The 24808-nt window shown below is 40.8% G+C and overlaps 1 protein-coding gene across 2 annotated transcripts in view; it reads left to right on the top strand.

The window, feature by feature from the left end:
• The first annotated feature begins 4065 nt into the window (after positions 1-4065).
• The window catches only part of LOC103459513 (protein phosphatase 1H-like), a 136246-nt gene continuing 115503 nt past the window's right edge, over positions 4066-24808 (top strand). Inside the window, exons 1-3 of one of the 2 annotated variants that reach the window (XM_008401133.3) lie at positions 4066-4170; positions 4262-4336; positions 10456-10561. In XM_008401133.3, coding sequence (XP_008399355.2) covers positions 4326-4336; positions 10456-10561 — 117 coding nt within the window. In that variant the 5' untranslated portion in view covers positions 4066-4170; positions 4262-4325. The remainder of the gene's footprint in view (positions 4171-4261; positions 4337-10455; positions 10562-24808) is intronic. The other variant, XM_081603840.1, reaches the window with a different exon arrangement.

The raw sequence follows: 24808 nt of genomic DNA, 5'->3' as shown, positions 1-24808 counted from the left end.
AATTTTCATCACTTGACAACCGAAAAAAGAAAAGGAAACATTGGGACTGTTTGTGGATACACCGACACACAGATGTGTGGAAAAACAAAAAAATATCAAACGTGGTTTTTCAAATCCATAATGTTTTACACCAAACCGGCCCCCTTGTCTGATGAAGACTTTCTATTGGTTTTTAAATTAGAGCAAGTGGAAATGTTCTATAAAGAAAAATCTGAAGTACAACACAAAATATGTGTCTTTTAACAACCATGCTTTTTTGCTTTCGCTTTGATTTTACAGTAAATAGCCTCACATTTATCAGCTAACTTCTACTTAGTAACATTCTTTAGATAAACCCAAATCTGTAATACAAAAGAGAGAGACCCAAATCCTGATCTCATTGCTGAAAAAAGCTCAATCTCGATAGGTTTTCTCTCAGAAATGGGATTTAATCATCAAATAAGACAGATTGACCACTTATTGTTGATCTATCAAATAAAACCCCAATAATAGCCTGTCGTAACAAGCAGTTAATTAATCAGTTAATCAACTCATTCCATTTTTTTCAAAGTTTTGCAGAGACTTCATAATCTTTGTTATTTGTGGTTTTGGTTGGGTGTGTTTCTTATTTCCTTTTTATTTTTTATTTTTTTTATCAATAGTACATACCTGAAAACAGTTCAGAACAACAATATTATAATTTATCGCAATAATTTCTGGAACAATTTATTGTCCAGCCAAATTTGTTACAGTGACAACCCTACAATAAAGTCCAATTAAATGAATTGTGATAGTAACGTGACAAACTGGGAAAAAGGTTCTAGGCGGGGAATTCATATTTTTCCAATGAATTGGTATTTACATTTTTTTTACAACAAAATGCAACTGAAAGGCTTTAATAAAACAGCAGTGAGATTTCCCCCAACCTCCGTTCTCTTTTTCCCTCTTCTGAAGGCATCGTGCCTACCCCACCGCCCCGGCGCCCCAAAGCCCAAATTCCAACAATCTCCTCCTGGGAGCCCACAGTTGAAATCGCACATTTCCTAGAAGCCAGAAAGAGGAGAAACACCGTCTGATGTGAAGAGAGTCTGGAGAGGTGGCTGGGTGTGAGGGGGTTGGGGGGGTTATTGGAGGCGACGCTTGAGATGTTGTGATCCAATTTTCAGCTTTTCCTTTTCACCTCGGTTATGTTCATTGCTTGTTTAAACAGGCTCCCAGGAGACGGTGCAGCTTGGTGTGTAAATAGGATCTCTGTGGGCATAATGTGTTTGTATGTGGTCTTGAGGAATTTTTTTTTTCTTCCTTTTTCATTGTACATTATTCCACACAGATGACTGAAAATCCCAAGCCGACAGATCTTTTTCCCACAAAGTTGACGACGAGAGAGAGGTGGGGGGGTGGGGGTGGGAGAGGTAGGAGGTGGGATAATGCCTTCTGGCATTATCCTGTGAATACAACCTTGTGGTATTACTCTAGTACAGCATAACTATTACATGCCTTTTCAGGGTCAACGAGAGGTTTGACCTTACCTTGACCCAGGCTCGTTTTAAGTCCCAAAAGTTATGAGCGCAAGAAATATAAGCAGATAAAACGGGATTGAAGCGCTCTAAGCTCATCTATCGCAGAGACCCCCTCTGTTCAGGCTTAGAGGCCGATTATGGCATATGATATTGAATCCTCTTTGGAGCTGTAGCCATTGTGCGAGTGTGTGTACTTTCTTTTTGTGCAAGACTCGCCTGCACATAGACGCCTCTATGGAGGGAACTCATTTGGGTGATGAACCACAAGCTGTTTGTGACCTTGCACCGGGGGTCTTTTGCCCCCCCCCTGCCCCCCACGCCCTCCCTCGATGTGGGGTCAGGAGTTCAGACGGGTGATCAAGTAATGACTTTCAATCAACATCAATCACTCACTCACAGGGCTGCGTGGCTTCATCCGTGCAGCCCAGGTAAGTGAAAGCGAGGCAGAGCCTGATGTCACTCCTCACTGCATGAAGCTCCATTAAATTAATGTAATATCCTGATTATTTGGCAGAGGCAGAGGAAGCACCGCTCGCCGCTTTTTTCTGCAGGAATCTTCAAGAATTTCTGCATCCAAGCACGGAGGAGAGAGGAACGGGAAAACAGAAAATGTTTTTTGCTACAAATTAAAATCTGTAATCTGTTTTGACCCGCTTTCACTCTTATAGCCTTGGATAAAATCTAGCGCAGTCTTAAGAAAACAATGACATTTATTCAAGAGCCATTTAAGAAGGCAAACAAGGAGTGTAATTTAATTGAGTTGGCCCACACCAGACGCCCTAGGGCAGATATAGTCTGAATTCACAATGAGTTTTTGGCGTGAGAATCATATTTGACAACTTCTTGTTGTCAGTGAATTGACAAACTTATTACTTAGTGCTTTGTCAAGATCCCTGTCAAAATATACAACTCATCTGAATTGATCAGAACCAAGCCCGCCTAAAACAATAAAACTGATGATGTGTAGATTTTATTGCAAGTGTTTTTAGCAGTGTACGTTTTTCAAATCAAACATCTAGCTAATCGATGAGCTTTGACCCAGAACTACCCAAACCCCTACCCTGATGATGTGCAAAAACACCCATAAAGGAAACTTGAACACAATCCCCTAAAAGAAAATCACAGTTTAATTTGCTGTTTGCAGATAACCCGTTAAACATGTGACCAGATGAGACCAATTTAAGCTTATTAATTTACACTTACGAAGGGTATGTGATGCAGAAAACCAACACTACACGTCACCCTGAACTCACCGTATGCAGGGTGAGCCAGGTGGAGGCGGAATCATGCTATGGGAGTATCCAGTCAAAGGCCAGATCTCCATCTCACTGAGAATCTAGTGAGAATTTATCCTCAAAGACGATCTGAGTCCAGTCTGACAGCGAATGCAAATACAGAAGGCATTCAGTTTCAATGTGTGCAAAGTTTGTAGAAAATGTAGCCCAAAAGACCCATAGTGAAACACAGACGGAAAAACGAGGAGAGCTGATTTTATTTACGGTTTTTATAAAATATGCAAATTTAATACTCCCTTTTTCAACCTCTCCCACTTTTTTGGTGCTCCATCACACAAAATCCCAATAAGTATTTTGAAGTTTATTGTTGTAACATGACAAAATGTGGAAATTTCAAGTGGTCTGCACATTTTGTGAAGACGCTACATGAAGAAAAGCTAGCATTCTTTAACTCCAGCTCTTTGTGAAATGTAACGTCGTTCCATTTATTTACATTTTTCTGTCGTCAACAAGATCCTGCAGTAGGAACATGAACCGGAGCGTCATGAAACGGATCTTGTTTCGGTGACAGCGGGCAGGGCGCCTCTGTTTTAACAGGAAACAAACAGCACGGGTCGACCTGACACTACACATACACACAGGAGGGTCACTAGTCAGGTGCACACTGACATAATGTCAAAGTGATCCTATAACCTCTAACAGGGAACTCCAACACAAAATAATAATTAAAAATGGGCTGAAATACTTATGGATGCAAGATTTATTTTACTTTTGTTTTTAACCTCTCACTATGCTTAAGTCTAACTGGATACATTCACAGCTTAATAAAAATTGTCACCACATGTTACCATGTTGATCACTACATTATTGTCTCTAAATTAAAATGTTAAAAGTGCAACACTGATTTATTTTTGTATTCAAACTCTCAGCAGCCAGACTGACTCTATATCCCTACTTGCGCTCTTCATATTTGTTTTATAGCCATGCTGCAATCCCCAGCTTGTAATTTCCTTTTTGCTCCCATTTGTTCCCTGACTTAACTGTTTCAAAGCCTTTCAAGTGGCTAGGAACAATAACAAAAAATAAAATAGCCTGATTTCTGTCTGAGATGATTTCCAGGCTCTTTGGGTTTGTGTTCTGCTTTATTTTGTTGTTTCAGATACATGCATATTCTGCTTCCTTATTTTTTTGTGTTTTCAAATCCTCCCTTTTCCTCAGTTCATCTTCAGTGACTTTCCTTCCCTCACAGCTGAACCTCTATGGCTGCACCTTGCTTTTAATATTTTTCTTCTTAAAATTTATTGGCGGTTGGCAAAAAACGTTAGGTAAGCATTACCGCCACCAACCGGTAAGAAGTGTAGACTACATTTGCTTCTTCCTGTTTAGTAATAAACTCAGCTGGGCAGGTCATAACGGTATTGAAACCACCAATATTTGTAAGTTTTTATTTATTTATTTAATTAAGTAAAATTGTTAGTTTTCACCTCCCTGCGTTTCTATCCTGCTCTTCACCACTCTTGAGGACAGGTGGAGTTTGAAGGCCTTTCTCACTACCCCACCATTTGATGTTAGCCTGCTCTGAGTTACAAGAATGAGTCGAAGGTAAGCTTATTTTAACAGTATTTTTCCTCAAAATAGCAAAGTTATTATTGTTTTGTATAACGAAGTAAAAGATTCTCGTTAGCTATCGATGTCTTCGTTAGCAAGCAGAAGCTAGCATATAGCTTAGTACCATTACATGTAATATAAGACGCATGTAAGATATCATTTGCTGCTTGTTCACGGTTCCTTAATCACAAATTCGCCTATTGGCTGATTTTTCTATGAATTATGATCATTCCTTGCTCCTGATTGGCTGTACTCAGAGCGGAGATGAGGACTTTTTTTGAGCGGAGATGAGGACTATGGAGGAGATTAGCTAGTGCCAAGATGGTTTCCACAGTGCCTATAAATACAAATGAACGTATATTTGGTGTTTTGAACTATAAAAATAGGCAACCAGCATTTTTAAAGGGGACATCTCAAGTATTCGCAGCTTTCCCTGTATTCGTGGGTAAATACACGAATGCTGTATTCCTCTTGCCTTTTGGATTACCTTTTCAATTGTAATTTATTGTTTTAAATAATACAATTATCAATCATAAAACATTACAAAATTGCTTTTAAGTAATTTATATTTATGGAAAAAGTCTCAAATCTACGGAGCTCCTAAAGTGAGCATAATAAAGTTTATTTATTTTTCCTTCAATGTCCGTTTATGGCAGGAGTCATCAACCATTTTGTAACTCAGAGCTACTTCAAGGGCACTATGTGGCATGAAGAGCTACCAAATTGATACACATAGTTTACTTTTAAACTATGTGCATTATTTGATCACAATGCTTTATCTAATTTTGGAATTGGTCTGTGGCGTACTTATGGTGTTTGAGGGCACCATGTTGGTGACCTTTGCTTTATAGGTGCTGTACAAACCCATTTGTTGTAATTAAACTTACCAAGTATTTAACTGTTCCCCTTTTCTAAAGGCAACCATCTCTTGGTTATCCTCTAAAAATTATATAAAATGATGCACTACTACATGGTTCTTAACATTTTATAATATTTTGAACTGAAGTCTTCAAAGCTTGTTTTTATTTTTCATATTTTTTTAAGGGATTTCCTCTTCTAGTTGTCAGTTATTTATACACATGTTGGACTTCAGATATGGAAACTTTTATAGATAGATGATGGCTGGCTGCTTAGTTGGATGAATAAATACTGGGACGGATGTAAAGAAAATGTATTAAATGAATAACACCCAATCAGTGGACACACAAATATTTAGGTGGATTACATTTTTTAGATAAATGGATATGGAATAAAGTCTAGAAATATATACTTGCATATATCTGCAAAATACTAAAATTCCACACACATACAACTCTTTACACATTTCGTATCCCCAGCTCGGGTCAACAGCCTTTGGCTTCCGTGATGTTTCAAAGGCAGCATCACTCCCGGTTTGTTTGCGTGGCTGGGTGACAGGGTAGCCTCAGGGGCGGGACAGTCTTTACATACCCAAAGGTTCAGGTTGTGCTGGCTGTGTTGCAAGACGTGCATGTGGACAGATGCCTGGTCATATCTCTGCTCCTCAGCTTTCACACGCAGCAGACTCCGCAAGATTTCTTGCAGCGCCTGACGAAGCGCTGACAAAACCAAGAGATTAGAGAAGGCTAAAAGAGACGCACATGAATCGCCGTGACATTTGAGGACATTTCCCCTTTTTTAAGTTGATAAATTCAATTTCAAAATCCATTGTGATAGCAAAGAAATTTTCTTTTGACTTGCCAAAAGAAAGTATTTGAAGCTGAACCCATTTTTGTCATATTTCTGCCGTCTTTCTTCCTCCTCTTGATGTGGTGGATTAAATGGGGGGAGGGGGGGTGATTCTCCTGCATGCCAGACGAGTGATTCCCCCCTCTGCGCCCGATTTAAAGCTGCTAATGTAAGGGTTGAGGAAAAGGCACATTACTGTGGCTCCATGCATCCAGTGGTTAAAGAGCGTGCTGGTTTTCTATTTCATATGAGCAAACACACATGTACATGTTTCCCTCCATCAGCCAGCTGCACCTGTTGCTGGCCGTCGATCAGTGGCTGTCAAAGCAAATCTGTGTGCATACAGCTTTATTTAGGGCGTTCGGGTGCGTGTGCTTAGGAGATGGGGGCAAAAATTGACTTGACAGTGACATATGAGGTCCCCCTTTGCTCATAGGCTTCATTTGGTAGGACATTTATCTCATTTATTTATATAAAATAAACGAAGATGAAAAAAATGCTTTTTGAGTTTATTTTAGTACTCAAAAGTCTAAATAGTCATTTTTATTTGGCAGTACTTGTGCACTGTACCTTGCAAAAGTTTTCCAAACTATTCAGACTGTGAGGACAACTCTTGCCCACTGTCCTATTCAGATAACCCCATGCGTCTAGGTCTTTAGATGTCCCCAATTTAGTTCTGGACATTGAAATAGGCCACTCAAAAACTTATGATTTAATGTGAAGAAAATTAATGTGTCTTTGGACGTATGGTTGGATTCCCTGCAACCAGAACTGGTGTTGGGATTTATTAATTCACAGCGACACAAATCTGGGCTCGTCTGAAGAAAAGTAACTCCAGAGTTACTGTTAAGACTCTTTTATAAACACCACAAGTAGCATTAGCTTGAAGGGACTTTTTAAGGCAAAACATGTTTTAGGAGAACTAACTTAGACACTGATACAGGTTCAAAGGGAAGACAAGCGTTTTTAAAATTACTGTACAAGTCTCACTTTTCCCCAGATAATCAGTCAATCAATGCAGGTTTTCCCCCAGTGTATTATGAGCCTGGTTGGCCACCAGGCTTTACTTGTGCCCCCACCAGGCTAAGCATTGCTTATTTATTTGTCTTTTTAAAATGTTTGCATTTTTTAAGACTTTATAGTTGGTGTTCAGGTAGTAATCTTCCAATCTTTCAGTAACGCATGATTATCAAGCGATATTTTCAAATTTTCTGTCAACTTTAAGCATCTTTTAATTCAAAAACACGACGGGCCGCTGGATGAATGACTACCCTAGCATCCAACCACCAGGCTTAGCAAGATTTTGGGGAAAATCTTGGGTCTTAGCACAAAATATTCTGCTGACAAAATTGCTTTGAAAAATGGGAGGGCTGACGTCTGTGGCCATCTGAGCAATAATGAAGGTTAGAAGTGGAGCAGAAAATTTAACATCTACGCTGAATGGTCCCAGGGTTTTTCTGTTTCAAGTGCCAGGTTTTATCACGACTTTTACTGGGCCTGCCACAGATAACTTTTAAATCGCCTTGTAAGGCGATTGTAAGGTGCTGGTTTGTTAAGTCTCCTAGCTCTTGCACTCAGAAATGTCTTCTGACTCGCTCCTTTTTTAGTGCCCAGCTAAACATAGAAATGTTCACTTTATGAACTTGTATTCAAGCTGGAGACTTTTTATCGTGTTAAGCATTGAGGTCACTCTTTCAGACATGGCATCATTGCTCTTTGCTAGCTTTCACATGTGTTCTCAGCTCCCTGGCATTTCCTTGATTTGGACGTACAAACCTGAACAAAGGACAAAAAGAATGTGTAAAAATGATATTACGTCTGTTGTACGTCAGTTAGAATCATCAAAAATGATTTCGATATGGTAAACGGCAACATGTACCTACATTCAACTCATCTGTTGTGAATGAACCAATCAGAAATGTTCAAAACCACATGACATCATCATGAGGAATTTCAGACTTCAAAAGTCTGTGGAAGTGTTTGTAGACTTTGAAGAAAGTAACATAAAAGACATCTAAACAATTCTCTCTCATTATTTAGTTTAGCCTCATTTAATGTTATGTTCTGACTGCTGTTAAGACCCAAGGTTATAGACATTTATCGATGGAAATGTCCTTTCCATCGGTAAGAAACATTTTTCAAATCACACTTTTGTGAGTACTGACCAGGCCCTTATTTACAAAGTGCCCATTTCATCTACAAAGAAAGGAAAAAATCTGCATCCAGTTATTTATCATCGACTATACGACCAACCAGCCTCTGTTTCAGAAATAGCGGCCCATGCAAGCTGCAGCTCTGTAATGACAGAGTGTACTTTAACCCCATCTCAAGCCATGTCATAGACCTGAGTGGCTTCCAAGTGTGGGCCCAAGTAGATCAAAGCCAAACTTCTTTTTTTTTTTCCCTTTCCTCATTTACAGAAAGGAAAACCTTAGTTTCCAAACATGCAATGAGTTTTGGCATTTTCGATCGGTGGCCCAGTTTAGCAAAGAGTGGATTGCTTTCAAGTGCCACTCCAAAGACTGCTGTTAAGACCCAAAGCAGTGAGCGGAATCATATTTTTAGACCTGCTTGATTTTTTTAATTTTTTTATTCTGGAGCTACATTTGTCACCAAACGGCTTATTTTCAAAAGGGGGGAGCAAACTATAACATCATCTGACTTCCTTATGTTTGCTGGCTTCATCACGCTTTGACGTGAATGGATAGAAATGCTCAGTTATTACATGTTTTATTCTTGCACCAACAACAATACTTATTTTTCTCTTCTCCTCCTTACACCACAAATAGTCTGTACAGACAATCATATTGTCTCCTGAGCAAACAAACATCAAGTCTGCCTGGCTCTGTCATTACTTTGTTGCGTGTAATTAAAGTGTCCGCTTGGCCTCGTTGGCCTCAAGCTACTTGTCTCTTTGTCGCAGGGAAAGTTGTCACATTCCTCTCCTCCATGGCAGGACCACATCATTATGCTGTGAGAGTGAGTGTGTGTGTGTGTGTGTGTGTGCGCGTGTGTGTGTGTGCGCGCGTGTGTGCGTGTGTGTGTGTGTGTGTGTGTGTGTGTGTGTGTGTGTGTGTCAGAACTCCGACGCTCTTTGTTTTTGACCGACCACAGTCTTTCTCTCCAATTTATTTAATGCAATCCCGCCCCACGTTTCCTTTCCGTCTCCCACGCTCTTTAGTCGCTCCTCTTCTCTCCATAGAACAAAGAGAGGAAGTGGATTATTTATATCCCAGCTGTATTGTGTTATATTTAGCACTTAGGTTATATTAGTTGCTTTTTAGCCAGATTTAGAGCTGTTACGCCATCTGACTGGGAGGATTGGGCTGTTTTGGAGCACACCAACAATCCCTGGGCCTTCGGTGAACACATGAGCTGCAGGGTAATTGTATGTTCTCACAGTACAAGTCAGCTGGACTGTTTCCCTCCTCTCTTCCCACTATTCATTAGTCGCCTTTACTTTCTAATAGCCAGTCTCTTAGAAGTATATATAAAAGCAAGGTCTATGACATGGCTTGAGATGGGGTTAAAGTACACTCTTGATCAAGTTGGAGCACAATTTCTGTACTGCTTACCTTTTTATTTTTCAACCAGACTTGAATTTGAAAGTCTATGGAGCGATAAAGCTCCTCTCTCCCTACTTATCCATATTTTTTTCTTCCCAACAATTCAGCCTTTCCCCTGTGAAGCCAGAAATAAAAATAGACCACCATATTGTCCAGCGGTGGTATTTACGTGCAAATTGTCACTTTGTGTGAGTGCAAAATGCTTATTATGGATGCACAGCATCTATTTGAAATGATTGCAGTTTGCACATCCAATGGCTGGTCACTGTCGCTGGTGGCTATGGGATGAGCCTCCCTTTCCCACAATCCTTTTTTTTTTTCCCTTCTTTTTCGCTGCACAGTGAACCCACAAACCTCCCACGCTTGCACTCACTAACTCCCCAACTAAACTCTGTTTAACTCAAATCAACCCGCTGACTCTGGGTTCTCAGATATCCCTGTGATCTGCCCATATCCCATCTGTTTCAGGCCATTTGTAAACGGCAATTAGTCGTTTGAACAACACGGTTCTGAAGTGTTGAGATTAACGTGGCTGTTTCTTCAATTATGGGACATGCTGCAGTCTGAGAGCCTTTAACTTGACACAAATTGTCTTCCATACAACCTTTATGTAGACCTTAGAACCGAGAACATGATGGTAAATGGTTTGATGTATAAAGACTACTTTTACTGAAGTAGTTTAAACCTATCTGCTTTTTACATGTTTTTTCTTCTTGAGTTCTGTTTGATATATTTATGCCTTAAACCTAAATTTTAAAGAGCTAATTCTGTAACAAAAAGCAAAGCTCTAGAATGGTTATTTAATGTGTTGCACTGAGTGTGTGTTTGTATCTCCAACAGGGACAGTAAGAGAAATCCCAGCGACAGCCTCGGGGTCACGCGTTTTGTCCCAGTGAGACATCGCCGATCAAACTGTCTGGATCTGACACCGCCAGCGCCGCGGCAGGTACAAGATAAGATGGAGACGACAACAAGTACACAGAGAGGTGAAACAAATCCAGACGCAGGCTAAACTTTGCTCTTCATACACAGATAAGCAATCTGGATTTTGAATAAATTTAGAGAGCGAACTTGGAGGGAAATAAACAAACATGCAAAGTCACGAAAGAAAATGTCCCTTATAGCACATGACTCAATTGGTCAACATGAACTTGTAAAATATAAAGGTAGCAAAGTTGAATGTTTATTTTAATTTTTTGAAATAAAAGCACAGCTAATGAATTGCAAAATGGAGAATATCTGAAAGGTGCCACATTTCTAGTGTTTCAAATTATAGGTGGGTCACAATTGGATTCTCACCACAGAATGCCTTTAAATGCCACTGTATGTTGTTTTTGACCGGGAGCGGTCAAAAACAACCAATCAGTGCCAGGAAGAACATCTCAGTGCTGTCAATCATCCTCCTGTATGGACTGCTGTGTGCTAATGGGGGAGAAACAACTTACTGTCCCAGGACAACTGTTTATCTGCTGTGATCAGTGGCTATGCTAACTAGTCTCTGCTATCAGGAAGAACTTGAGGAGTGTGGGGAGATTAGCTGCACAATACACATGTGTGATTGGCAGCGTTAAGACCCTCCTCCTGGCTCTGATTGGTCGTTTCTAGAAAAGGCAGAGGATCTGAATTTGCTGCAGATTCTCATATTGTCACGACATAGTGACAGTTTCAACAAATATGTAGACATACTTCTTTTACGTACTTTCACTTTAATGTGTTGAGGACAGAATTTTGCATTCAAGATGCAAAATCATCACTTTTCTGCCATTCTTTCCCCTACATTTTCAACTGCCTTTAAGATCTATATTTATTAATAAAAGCTCTAACCTTCAAATAAAAGTTGTGAAAATGAAGAAAAAAAGAACATCCAAAGTGAGTTTCACTGATTTGACAGAAATGTCCTCCTTTTAGCTTTACCTAAATTGTGAGTGAAACCAAATTTTGTAGCCACACTTTGTACCGTCTATTACCTGGAGGCCTCTTCTCCTCCTGGAAAAGGAGAGGCTGCAGAACTGAATGAACTTCGACACACTTCAAAAGCCCCGAGTAGGAGCTAACTCAAACATTTGGCCCAGCGTTCCTCGAGTCGTCTTTCCAGGAATTTCCAGAAGTTTGGGTCCCAACAGCTGCTGGGAGTTAATGACAGGGCGGCCGAGCGCTGTGCATGTGCAGAGGAGATCTGAGGGTCGGTGGGTTGGAACCGACCCCAAACTGGGGCCCCCTCGTCTCCTCCAACAGCTCCCTCATTTCTCTGTTATTGTTTTGACTGAGGTGGAGTTCACAGGAAAGAGAGGGGGGTTCACATGGGGTAAGGGCACGGCCATTATGTCTGGGCGTCTAGGAATCTAGGTCACGATTAGACCTCATCTTCTCCCCTCCCTCCTCTCTGCTTCTCGTGGCGGTTACTGCCAAGAAAGAAAGAAAAGAAAAAAAACCCTCGAAAACCCTCGCTCTTTAATCCTCACTACCTCCTTGTTTCGATCGATGTGCCGCACTCCTTGCCTTTTCTTTTTTTATTTTTATTCCTCTTTGCTCCCCATCTCCCATCTCTCGCCGTGCCAAATGCCAGGCGTTTATCAGGCATAAGCAGCTGTCCCCTTTGCTCCAGGGAGACGAAGAGCAGCAGAGTGGAGAAGAGAGGGGAAAAATACATGTAGAAAAGATAAAATACAGGGAGGGGATTTACCTGAATTCCTCCTTTTTGAATTTGAAGTATATCGTAATACATATTTTAATCTCTGCGCCATGTGGCCGCAGGCTGAACGCTGCGGATCCAGAGACGGATACACCGAGAGCGTGAACACGTTAGGGAGTGCCTCTACAGTCCTGAGCCGTAGCTGTCCCTGACGTGTCACAGCTCAAAGTGTTCAATAAAAACAAAAAACGTAACTCAGATATGGTGTTGTAACCTTCCTTCAGATGACGGCCTGACGTGTTTTGATCTCAAAGAGCAAAGTACGTCCGGAAGCCGGCAAACAAATTTAAACTTTGCTCTGTGGGCGGTGAGGGCAAAATATGTTTCTTTTTTTTTCATGTCAGAGTCACTACTTCTTTCATCTTTCTTGTATTGATAAGGGAATCAATGAGCCACTATCTGACCTTTGCTTCTACTTTGTCACTGGTTGTTTAGGGGTCATTTGGATTTAACATGACTAAGGTTTCCTTTTCTCAGGAATGATACTCATGATTAAAACAGTGTGTAGATCTGAGGATAAAAAGCATGACCAGATTTTTTATGAAGAACCTATCTAATCACGTTTATTACAAGACAGGACCACAAAAATTTAAAACGATGCTGCAGTCAAGCCAACCGGAGGTGGCAGATTCTAGAAAACACAAATGACATTTTGGATTTCCTTTTACATCACCTTTTTAAGTATCCGTAATGTCTGTAGATCCTTGATGTTTCTTGCTAAAAATGTCACAATTTGAGTGATGAGGAAAGCCATATTTAATCAGTTTTGGCTTTTTGAATTACACTTTGTTTCAGACCGAAGTTGCAGATAAGATGTCCTGGTCTCAGTTTCGGCTCGACTCGACTAAAACCTGCTTGTGAACTGTGAGATTGTCAACTATACCCAGAGTGAGTTGTGCAGTAAAAAAAAAAAAGAAAATCCTTATATTTGTATACAAGCTGCAAAACTGCATAATTGGCTCCATTTGGTTTAGGTTGCTGGAGGACATGCAGTACCCACCACTTTTTTTACTGTGCTTTTACTCTTTCTTCTCTCAATTTGTGCATTAATTAGCTATTGCCAGCAGTAGTTTTAATGTCTATATATATATATATATATATAGAAGACATACCTTGCCCAGTGCTTCGGTTTTTTTTTTTTCTTTTTTCTTCAGTCGGCTTTCTGTTCTTTCAACACCCAAGAAATGATGATCGCTCATGCTGAACCTTGTTCTGCGCATGGTGTTTTTTTTTTTCTGTTTTGTTTTGTTGAGAGAGCATTTGTCCTTACTGTTGCCACGTTTTATCAGGATTAGATGCTTTTTAATAGCTGGCATTAAATGATCCATTGAATTTGAGTGAGATGATCTATATCGACACAATATAAAATAATCAAACTTTATGTATTCTTCTAAGATTAAAAACCCATAGGGAGCCTCCAATTTTCATCACAAATTGTTCCGATCCGTCCCTGCAGCCTGATTGGAATTTAGCAAGACTTTGTTCCGCATCCAGCCAGAAATGCCACACCTTATCTACAGGCTTCATCGCCATATATCTGATATCAACCAGAGGCCGTCTGTCTGTCTGTCTGTCTGTCTGTCTGTCTGTCTGTCTGTCTGTCTGTCTGTCAAAGCCTCATTCTTTGCATGCCTCTATGTCTGTGTTGATAGACTAGATATTCCTACTCCGAGGACTTGGGAATAGTGTTGTGTTTTACAGCAGGTAGAGCCTGCTATCGCTCTTCAGCATCTGCAGGAGCCGCCCCTGCCGTTCGGATAAAGTGACACGTATCGGGACGTTTAGAGAAAAGGTGACATGCATTTGATAGGTGCTTTGTTGCAACTCGCTGCTGGGGCGTAAAACACGGAGGGTACGCACACGTTCGTAACAATGCTGCTGTTTTTTTTGGAGAAGAGGTGGGGGGCTTAGAACAGAACTTGGCACACACATGCAACTTCCCTCCCACTGTTTAGATAATCCCCAAAGGACTCTGGGAGAAATGAATCTGCCACCTCCTTTCAGACGCAAAACCTTTCATGTTTGGCTTCTACTACTGTATATGTATGCAGCAGCTGTGGCAGTTTGGAGAGTGAGCTGTCACCGTTTATGACATAGATGGGTGCATTGTTTCACACAATGAAGGAGTATTTCTTTATTAAGGAAACCTCAGTGAGTCTGGTAGGGTTACCAGTGGTTGGTTCTTGGTCACACTGGGACAGAAATCCAGAGCTACAATGCATTTCATATTCATGTGTTTGAATGGCCCAGTCAAAATCCTAATCTAAATCTGATCAAGAATTTCTGATCAGAAATTCTTGATCAGAATTTCTGATGCATTGAGGGATATTAAATGAATATCCCACAACGCATTCTGACTTTGACTGAGATGTTTCACAAAGAAGAAACACCTCAGTCTACGATATGCAAAGATGGTAGTCGTGGTCCAACATGTTTGCAGCTGTATTTGTATCCTTGCACTTTCTACTTCTTGATGCACATTTTATACAATTCCATCCCAATATGGTTTTGGTTGTAATGAGTTTAGTGGACGTAAATACTTTTTTCATGATCCTGTGTATAAAGTATTTCCCAATATTTACCTTTCATTTAGTTTTTTTTTTTTTTTTGTCAGAGCAACCAGTTTCTCTCCAATGGCTTTCTGGACTTAATCTAGTTAAAAGCCCTCATCTTAAGCCGACATTATTAACCTCTTTGTCTCCAGTCACAACAGAAAAATATTACCCTTCCCCCCTACTGTCATAATCAAATTCCCAATAGGATTAAATGGAGTCATCCTGAATGTAATTGGATATGTGACATTATCTATAAGATAGGTCTGAGGCTGACCTGGGCACCTCGGCTACTGAAAGAAGATCCGGGAACGGCAAGTAAGGAGAATCCACCCTTCTGGACCGGTTACAAGACACGCCAGGAAGGAGAGATGATATCAGTAAACCCGTTATCTCCATCTGGCCGTGTGTAAACAGAGAGCGGAAATGATAAGGGGGTATAAAATTTGATTGTAAGACATGAGTGAAGGTAGTAAAACGCACAAACGCCCACACAGGTGTTTGTACAAACCGAAAGTTTGATCTTTGGAAGTTGAGACGGTTGAGATGAAAGTTTCAAGACACGTAGACTATTCTGCTCAACCTCGCCCCACCCCCCAAAAAAGAGAGAAAAATGACTGTGTAAGAAACTAGGAACTGCTCTCTAGTTTGATAAACGTCCACCAGTTAAACAGACTGATCCAACACTTTTAGCTTTTCAGTGGCTAAAACACTTAAAGGCGTCATAAAGGTTCCGTTTTAGCGTCTCCAGTGATTTGGAAAAGGACAGATGTGGTGAGAAAGGTCAAAGTCAATACTCCTGTTCCGTTGCCGAGTGTGGTAGTCACAATCTTCCATTGGCTGGTTTCTTCTTCATGGGTTGGAGTGACGCGTTGATGACATGGTTTTTGCAACCAGACTCAATGTGTTGATTAAGAGGTTAAATACCGTAAACTTGAAGCCTTCACTTGATTACAAAGAGTTGAAAATAATGGTATGTGGAGACTTTGGAAGCAAATGAATTCTCCAGTTGTCCTGCTCTACTAGCTTGGTTTTTGTACACTTATTTTTGAATTTTCAGAGGGCGTCTCGTCTTTGTTGGTTAATGAATATTTTAATCGAGTCTAAAGTTATTTTGGTTACATATTTTGCCTCAACTTTTAGGGAACACGTACATCATGTGGAAGTTATTCTGGTCTACTGAGAATAACTTTCGACCTTCATGTAAAGAACAGTGTTTGGTAGAAAAGCATTGCTGTATGTTAGTTACCTTGAGCACAACAACCCAACTGTGAATCATGGGGGATGATAGGAGCATGCTCAGAGTTGGATGGAGCTAAATGCATAGATTTAAAAAGGAAGATGCAAATGATGTCAAAACATGAAGGACCTGTTCTGAAGTATGGAAACCCTTCTATATGGCTGAATATAAGATAATCAGATCAATCAGTTTGATTTTCGTGCCTCATTTGTACTGGTAGTACTGATGTTGAAAAGCTATCAACACACATCCCACCAAACACTTTATCTCTACAGTGAAATGTGTATGTAGCATCATTCTGTAAAAATTCTTTATTTTACTCATAGGTGGAGCTAAATTCAGGTTAAACACAACTAAAAACAATATTGCGTGGCCAAATCTCTCCATGATCTGCTCTCCGGTCGGGAGGCCTCACCAGTCCAGTTGAGTGCAGCATGGAAAGATTGATCCAATGTTTGAAAGGCAAGGTCGGCTCGGTCTAAAGGTAAAACTAATTAAGTCAAATATTCTGACTCATTTGCTTAATCCACAAAGGGCGACAAAATTACACAGGGAATGAAGACATGAGGGCGATGTGTGGGACGTGGCCTCGAGCGAAGACATCCTGGAGTCTTCCTGGTTGTCGGTTTTCATCAAGATAACAGCAGCTCAGTTGTCAGGAGTAACCTTTAGAGCGGATATTTGGCTAGAAACGAATGCTAAGCAGTGGCTGCAGTTGGTTTCAATGGCAGAATTTAGCGTGTTTGTGTTTTTATTAAAGAAATAACCTTTGACTCATAGATTAGTCAACTAACCGGCGTCACTGTGAGTGGAGAGGAGAGGCTAAAGGAACTAGTTTGCTGTGTTAGCCAACAGATGCTGCCCAGTTCTCTCTCAATTCCATAATTCATCCTTTGACTTATTAAGACGATAATCCCCTTGTTACACAGTCACCAGAGCAGAATTCACCAGGGAACGCTATGTGCGCGTGTGTGTGTGTGTGTGTGTGTGAGGGAGAGAGAAGAGGGCGTGGTCTCCAACAAACCCAGTGAACCCTGATACCTCTTCCTTACCCTCCCCTCCCCCAGCTTCTTGGCTTCATTTCATCGGCTGCTTGCGGATGCTAATGATTAATTGCTTATTTGCCTGGACGGGGGTTTGATTGGCGTGTTCACGGAGCCGACCTGACGAGCTGCCAAAGCTGTCAGACGGGGGTGGAGGGCTCGACTCAGACTATCAGCAAGATGGAGAGAGAGGGAGAGAGAGAAAAAGACAAAAACACAAATACCGATGTTAAAGAGCAGGCAACATCGCTGCCATCTGAACTGATTACAAGCATTTCAAACACAACCAGTACAAGTACTGTACTTTTACAACATGAAGTACCTTTAAGGTTTTTAATGACACATTTTGTTGCGAGAACACGGTACGTACATGCAAATGTGCACACCCTCTCCCAAATGACATCGTTCTGTCAATCATTGGGGTTTACTACAGCTGTGGAGTACTCGATTCTAATCATGGTTAGAAGCAGAAGACATCACTACCCATCAAATTACATACATTATTGCATGTCTGCAGCGTAAGTGTTCTATAAAAGGGCCAATCTAAATATGCTAGGTAAAACCTAGTGAATTATTTGAGAAATCATTAAGCTGGCATTCTTCACCTGCTTTCATGTACATACTCCCCAATTCCTAATAAGCACTCAAGACTAAATGGGCGACATGGGAATATTGCAGAGTAATATCACTTGAAGGGGAATCAGTGGATGTGTATGTGGGCATGTTTTTTTATTTGTTTGTTGCATCTTGCCTTTTGCAGGCGCCGCCTCGCCCGCTTAATGAAATCTACCCCTCTGTCTTCATAGAGGGCTAGATTTAATTTTCAGTTAAACAAAAACACAAAAAAATATACTTGCATAATTTGAAATGGCCTTTAAAATATATACATGTATATTTTCTAAGCAGATACTTATTTTACATTTCTAAAGTTGTACAGGTATGTCCTAACTGAAACAAAGATCTTTGTTCAAGATCATTTTCATTCAAAATTTGACAGGGGTATTATTAAATTTGGGCTCAACTGTATGCCAAATGAAAATGGCTGAATGTGGCCAGTTCACTGCGTTGCCGTCTTTCCATTGCTAAGTCATGTGAAAATGGACAAAACCAAATAAAGATATGAAATTGTCCTCTGGACTGTGTGTAAAGTCATTTACACTACAAAAACACAAAATCTTACCAAGTACTTTTGATCTAGTTTCCAGTGCAAAAATCTTAGTTTTATCTTATTTCAAGTGTACGAAGAGATTTTTACTCGAAACTAGACCAAAACGACTTGATAAGATTTTGCTTTCCACAGTCTACTAACTGATTTACATTTCGTGGCAGCAGCGGATCTGAACAGGGTTTGAAAGTGAAGGGGGATCTTAACAGGGTCACACTTAAGTTGCAAAAACAGACGTCAGAGTTGACGCCAAATGCACATCCGTACTTAAGAAGCTGTTGTTTAGATTCATAGTTGAGTCTTGCAGCTTTTCCTCTGCAACTGCAAACGCCCTTATGACACCGGAGGCTGAGTAACTGGCATACATCAGCATAACAGCTTCCACAATGTGAAGCAATATTCATAACAAGCTGCAAGTGTCTGTGCGACTGTACGTGCAAGTTGTAGAAATGGTTCTCAGGGGGGCTGCATCAAACCATGCAGCACAGCAGCACAGTGGATCACCCACTATGTTATTACCCAGATTCGTCTTTGCTCATCTTCCTGTAGACCCCCTTCCTCTAAGCGTCCCCTCATTCCTCTGCTTTTGATTGCCGACTCCTTTTCTGATTCCAGCTCTCAAGTCCAAATCCCACTCCTATGGAAATTCCCAAAGGCCCTCATAACGTGACACTTGTCAGCCCACCTCTGCTCTTCGCGCAGCATCCGCCAATCATGCAGACAAGTGTGCATAAAATTTTGAGATTTGATAGACAGGCTCTCCTTGTCGGAGGGGCTGAAAGTCGGCGTGTATGCCAACCACAACACAAATAAACTCCCAGAGCAACGCCTGCTTTGGTTTTCAGCTTAATGTTGAATATCCTGTACAGCTTTTCACCCAAAAAAACTGTTGAATTTTGATATTAAGCTAACAAAAATGTCAACGTTTTTAAGGATTCAGTGTTTTTCAAGCACTAAAATGTAAAATCTAGCTTCATAGTCCAAACTTTTCTTAGTGACCTTTACAACAGAAACATGTTGCTCTTTCTTTTATAATAAATAGTAACCAGTTTGGTAATGTAGCACAGCCACGCTAAAAAGTTTAAACTTAGCCACTTTGACCTGTCAATTTTACACCCCAGATCAACCAGGTAACCACTACGAACGGTGAAGAATAATATGGGATTATGGAGCAATTGTGACTTAAGTTTTTTCTTTTTTTTTTTTTGGCCGTTAATGCGACCACAATCAGACTCCTTGTGTGTGTGAGCGATTTACAACCCCAAAGCAACCAGCGTATACGCAGAAGAAAAACGTTGACGTCACACAGCAACTGTTTATGGAAGTAATAATAGATGCAGCCGTTTATGGATCAATCTTAAAGTTTATTCAGCGGTGGGAGCCGACGGCGTTGTCACAAGAGGGAGCTAATAAAAAAAAGAAAAAGAAAGCACAGCTGATGGCAACGGCCTTTGGTGAAGCATCGACTGCAACGTCTGTAGAGACGTCTGTTTGGATGCGTAGTTGGAACAATAAAAGGATGATGGGATTGTGATTCAGTGGCCTTTCATAATTTTAATTTTCAGCCATATTGTCCAGATTTACCATATCTGGCTTCTATTTGAAGCTCGACATGTTCAAAATAAAACATGTGTTTTATTTGTGCTTCAAAGGTTTCAACTAAATGACATAACAGAAAAATCTGGTGCAAAAAACCCCAAAAATCTTTCTTACAGGAATCAAATTTTCCCCTTTGTTGCGTTCCGTCCACCCTGATACCACCATATGTGCGTGTGTGTGTGCGTGTGCGTGTGTGTGAGTTGACCTCCTCTTGGGATTCTTCTGTCAGGAAGATGCCAAATACCAACTGGTGCCAATAGCTGCATTCATGGCTAAACATACACCTGCATGAGAGCAGTGCCTAATTTATCCCCTCGGCTGCACAAACAAGTGCACATATGGGTGTGTGTGCATATATGCACACAGAGATTCCTGCTCACCTCTTCATGACGGCTGACTCTTCTCACACCTTTGTACAAGGCCCTACTCACCGTCTCGCTCCTCTTTGTTGTTAATCTTTACGAGAAAGAGAAGCGCCTCTTTCTTTTCTTTTTTTTTTTTTTTCCTGGAGACCAGATGTTCGGCTATGGCATGCCAGCTATGCAGTGCCGCTTTGCATTACAGTGCCGCAGGCTGATAGAAAAGAGGTGCGCAGGAAAGCTGAAATCACAGTGCAGGTGAAAAGAGTAGCAGGAGATGCAGGGGAGGGGGATGAAACAGAAAGTGAAGCAAAAAAAAAAAAAAAAAATAGTGGGGGGAGGAGATGAGCGAGGAGCCGGGACGGAAGGTCACCGAGTACGGCGTGTCCTTAGAAACCCTCAGAGGGAGTGGACGCTGGGAGAGGCAGGGATAGGAGGAGAGGATGAGTAGTGCCGCATGGCTGGGAAAAGAGGTTAGTAAACCAGCCGAAAGTGGATAACCGCCTTCTTACGTCGCCGCAGTTTCACATTATGAGAGCTCGGAGGACGAAAATAGCAGATTAACCGAGATATGGCGGTGGACAGATGGCGGCGATTTTTTTTCTTTTTTCTTTTTTTATCTCGTCTGGACAAATCCAGCACATATGATGGCTTTAGCGCAGCGCCGAACAGACATGTATGAAGTGTGGCGCTTTTGAGCCAATTAGTAAATCTTTGATTAGGCTGCAGCTTCTGAGGCGGCTGCAGAGCTCAGCAGTCAAACAACAAAATAAACGTCGGACGCTGCAGCCGACTCTCTGCTGCAGTGTCACGCTGTCTCTCTCTTTTACTGCTTTGTTGTTTTTTGTGAACAATTTGTCCTCACAGGAAAATGTCACACTACCCTGTCAGCTCCGACTGCATCCCCACCCCTACTCGCCACATCACCCACCATCTCCCTTTCTTTTTTTGTCCTCTTTCCTCTCTTCTCATTTGTGGCAGACAGATTTTTTTTCCCTTCCTACTTTTCACATCTTATCAGTCTCCTCCATTTTTTATTTCTAATTTGCATTGATCGTTTTGCAATGTGAAAATCTTAATAATGAAGCGCAAACTACTTCACATTGTCACCTGCACTCAACAGGAGGAGGCCTGAGATAAACAAGAAAATAAACGGGGTTTTAAACTGGCCACAGGGTGCACACCTCTAAATCTAATTGAATGCACAAAGGTGCAATAAGTTTGACTTTGTTTCAAGAATTTTTTTTGTTTCAAAAAGTAGAACTCATATTTTATGAATTTATTACACCCATAAGCATTTACTTGTGTTTCAGTTTCTCTGTAAATCAGAAGACCAACTATTAAAGATTGAAGAAATTTTATGTTACTGCCTACCCAACCTTGGAAGTCTGCTGACTTTACAGTTGTTCTGCACGCAGTTATTTACGCCCCGCGCAAGATTGATAAACCACTAAAAGACATTGCTAAAGAAGTTGGCTGTTTAGATTGCTTCACTCAAATTTATCATCAGAAAGCTTTGTGAAAGGAAAAAGTGTGGTTGGAAAAGCAAGCACGACGGGGATCAACACGGTGCCAAAACTACCAAAATGTGGTTTAATAAACATTGAATCACTTGCTGGCCTGCAAACAGACCTGACCTAAACTGCACTGAGACTCTTTGGAGTCTTGTCAAAAGGAAGATGAACGCCAGACCTAACAATGCACTGTCAAACCATCATTTTTGTCCAGGCCTGTTTCATTATTTTTTTTTAGTGATCCTTTTTTAACCACAGTTCAAAAGCAGTGCTTGATTTTCATTGGTTAATTTTCAGTACATTTTCATTTATTATTGCTTTTGTCTGTTTCAAGTTATTTAAGTGGCAATTGTGGGATTTTTGATCCTAAATGGTGGGGTTACAATTTTGTCTCCATGTGTAAGTCAATACAGATTCAATGCAACCTCGACTGTGGAAATATTTGTATTTTATTATTTTTTTGTCATATGCAAAGCTTTCTTTTTTAATAAATCAACAGGGATGTTTTTTTTATTTATACCTGGACTGATGAACTAAATGAGAATTTTGCATATTTTCACTGGAAAAGTCATAAATTTCAATATTAAAAGCACCAAATTACATCAAACTCCTCCTTTACTTGCCTTCCTACTCAACTCTGCAGAAGCCCCCAGAACCCCTCGCTCAGGACAAAGTTCAAGCTCTATTTAGGAATCACGAGGTATAGCTGGAGGCGTAAAGGATATAAAGACTGGGACACCGACTGACAGAGCCAGACAGCTGCATCAGACATCAAAGCTGAGCTTGGGTCTCACATAGTCCATAAATCAAGTTGCTAACAACACATACAGTATAAGGTTACGCCTCTAAAAGAAGAAACCCCTCACATGCTGCCTCATACATCATGGGCCTCAGGGACGCTGACCACATCCACGGCAAACAACTGCCAGATTCCTACCTTATGACATTATAGAGGAATGTTTTCGAAAGAAATTCACAGCCCATGCTTTCTTCGCCCCCCACCCCCTCTTCCCCACTACCCAATTACCTCATCACTTGCCTCCTATTCTCACATGTGCCCTACTTCCATGATATCAATCTTCCCAACTTGAACAGCCTGATCAATCTGAAATTGGTTTCTTATTTTTTCTTATTTTTTTTCTGAGGCTGAATATTATTTCACCATCGTTCTTGCCTCATTCCTCCCGGTTCGCCTCCAAACGGCTGTCCCCCCCGGCTCCCCCCACCTTCCCTTTTCCGCTCCATCTCTTCTCCACTTGACCACCTGTGGCCCCATTTCCTCTCATGTCAAATCCTCCAGCCTCAGATTGCGCTCACACCCCCCTCCTCTGTCAACTCACCCATCGCTGCCATTGCACTTGTGTCTTATGACCGCGCTGAGCGTCATGGGGCTTACTCAACTCAGCCGAGCCAACACACACACGCGCGCGCAAAGAGACTCAGGTTGTGTTCAAACTAGGCACGTGAATACCAAAGCAATGCACAGAAGCATGCTGTGTATAACTATCCTTATCTGTTTATAGCGCTGAGGAGGGGCGTGTTGCTTCTAAAGACTTTTTCATCTTGTGGACTGACATAACCCTGATTGCAGAATAAATGTATTTTGGGTTTTTTCTATAATTTACTGGGTTGAATTAGCAGTAGAAGTACAGTGCCTATAAAAAGTGTAACGGATAGTCGATTATTTAAAATAAATTGTTTAAGGCGAATTTGTAAAGTATTTGAAAACGAATTTGCTAAATTATTTGAAATGAATTTCCAAATGTTGCAGACTGTTTGTAGATGTTTGTTTTGATTAATGGTACTTGTACTTTGTAATGTTTGTTTGTTTTTATTGTGTATGTACCTCACGGGCTGCCGTAGCCAAAGAGGGGCATGCTTGTACCAATGAATGGCTTGAAAACAACGGTCAGGAAGATTCAAGTGTTTGGCACTTAAAGAAACAAATGAAACAAACCTACCTCGCAGCTACGTTTTGTTTTGTCGTCTGCATTGCAAGTCCATATTTTGTATTCTAATGTTCAAATATATTTTAGCTTTCACTGTGACTGAGGTGATCATCATGGTGATTATGATGATCTGCATCAAAGACGAAATAAAAACGCTGAAAATCGCCTGTCGAGACTGCGCTGAGTGAATCAAGAGCTGCTACAAAAAGTATTAACTTCTTGGATGTTTTACCCTTTTATTGCTTCTCCAAATCAATCTTCGGTGTTCTTGCTATTTGTGACTATGGTTGTTGAAGAACTCTGCATTGGTTTGGAGTTATTAAGAAGAAAATTAAGCATCTTTGGACTGGAATTGGCACCAAAGAAGATATTTTTATGGAAATGGTTTAGAGTATGGCAGCAGTTTTGTAAAATCGTACAAGATTGAAAGAACCATCTGATCCCAAGACTTTAGTAAGTTAAAACCAGTGAAGTTCAGGTTCATTCGTCAAAGTGCAATGATCCGCATTCTTTAGATCTTTATCTGGTTTAGCTGCACCAGATAAAGATCAGAGTCGGAGTCAAATGAATGGCGGAAAACTTTGGGTATGTGCAAAACGTAAATAAACACTGAGGCAATGAGCCATTTGAATCAGCTGTGTCGGTGCAGAAATGCATTGATGGCCCTTGGCAAAGCAAAACCACAATATTTTTCTAAAGCATTTACTCAAAGCCGCATCATGCCACCACTTGATCTGTCGTCCTCGGTCAGCACATGAGCCTACTTACTTTCAAGTCACATGCTTCTGCCAATAACAAAAAACAGCATTCTTTGATAATCATCCATTATAAATGCAAACTATGATGGGAATGTGATTGTGCATGCGGATGCACTGGCACAACTTTATCATGTGAGGGCTCTTACAACACATAAGCTTGCACACAGCCACTCAAAAGCGAAGCACACACACACTCCCACATGCACATGTGTACCACAGAAAACGGGATTACCCATTGTTAAGCAAAGCAGGCAGCACCCAGTTAAGAACAAACACCTCTAATCACCTTAAGAATGTAAATAAAGCAGCTATTTGAAGCTCT

Source organism: Poecilia reticulata, chromosome 23 (genome assembly GCF_904066995.2).
Source record: "Poecilia reticulata chromosome 23, P_reticulata-male-v2, whole genome shotgun sequence".
NCBI lineage: Eukaryota > Metazoa > Chordata > Actinopteri > Cyprinodontiformes > Poeciliidae > Poecilia > Poecilia reticulata.
The sequence above is the reverse complement of the archived record's forward strand: the minus strand, read 5'-3'. Positions and strand labels throughout refer to the sequence as shown.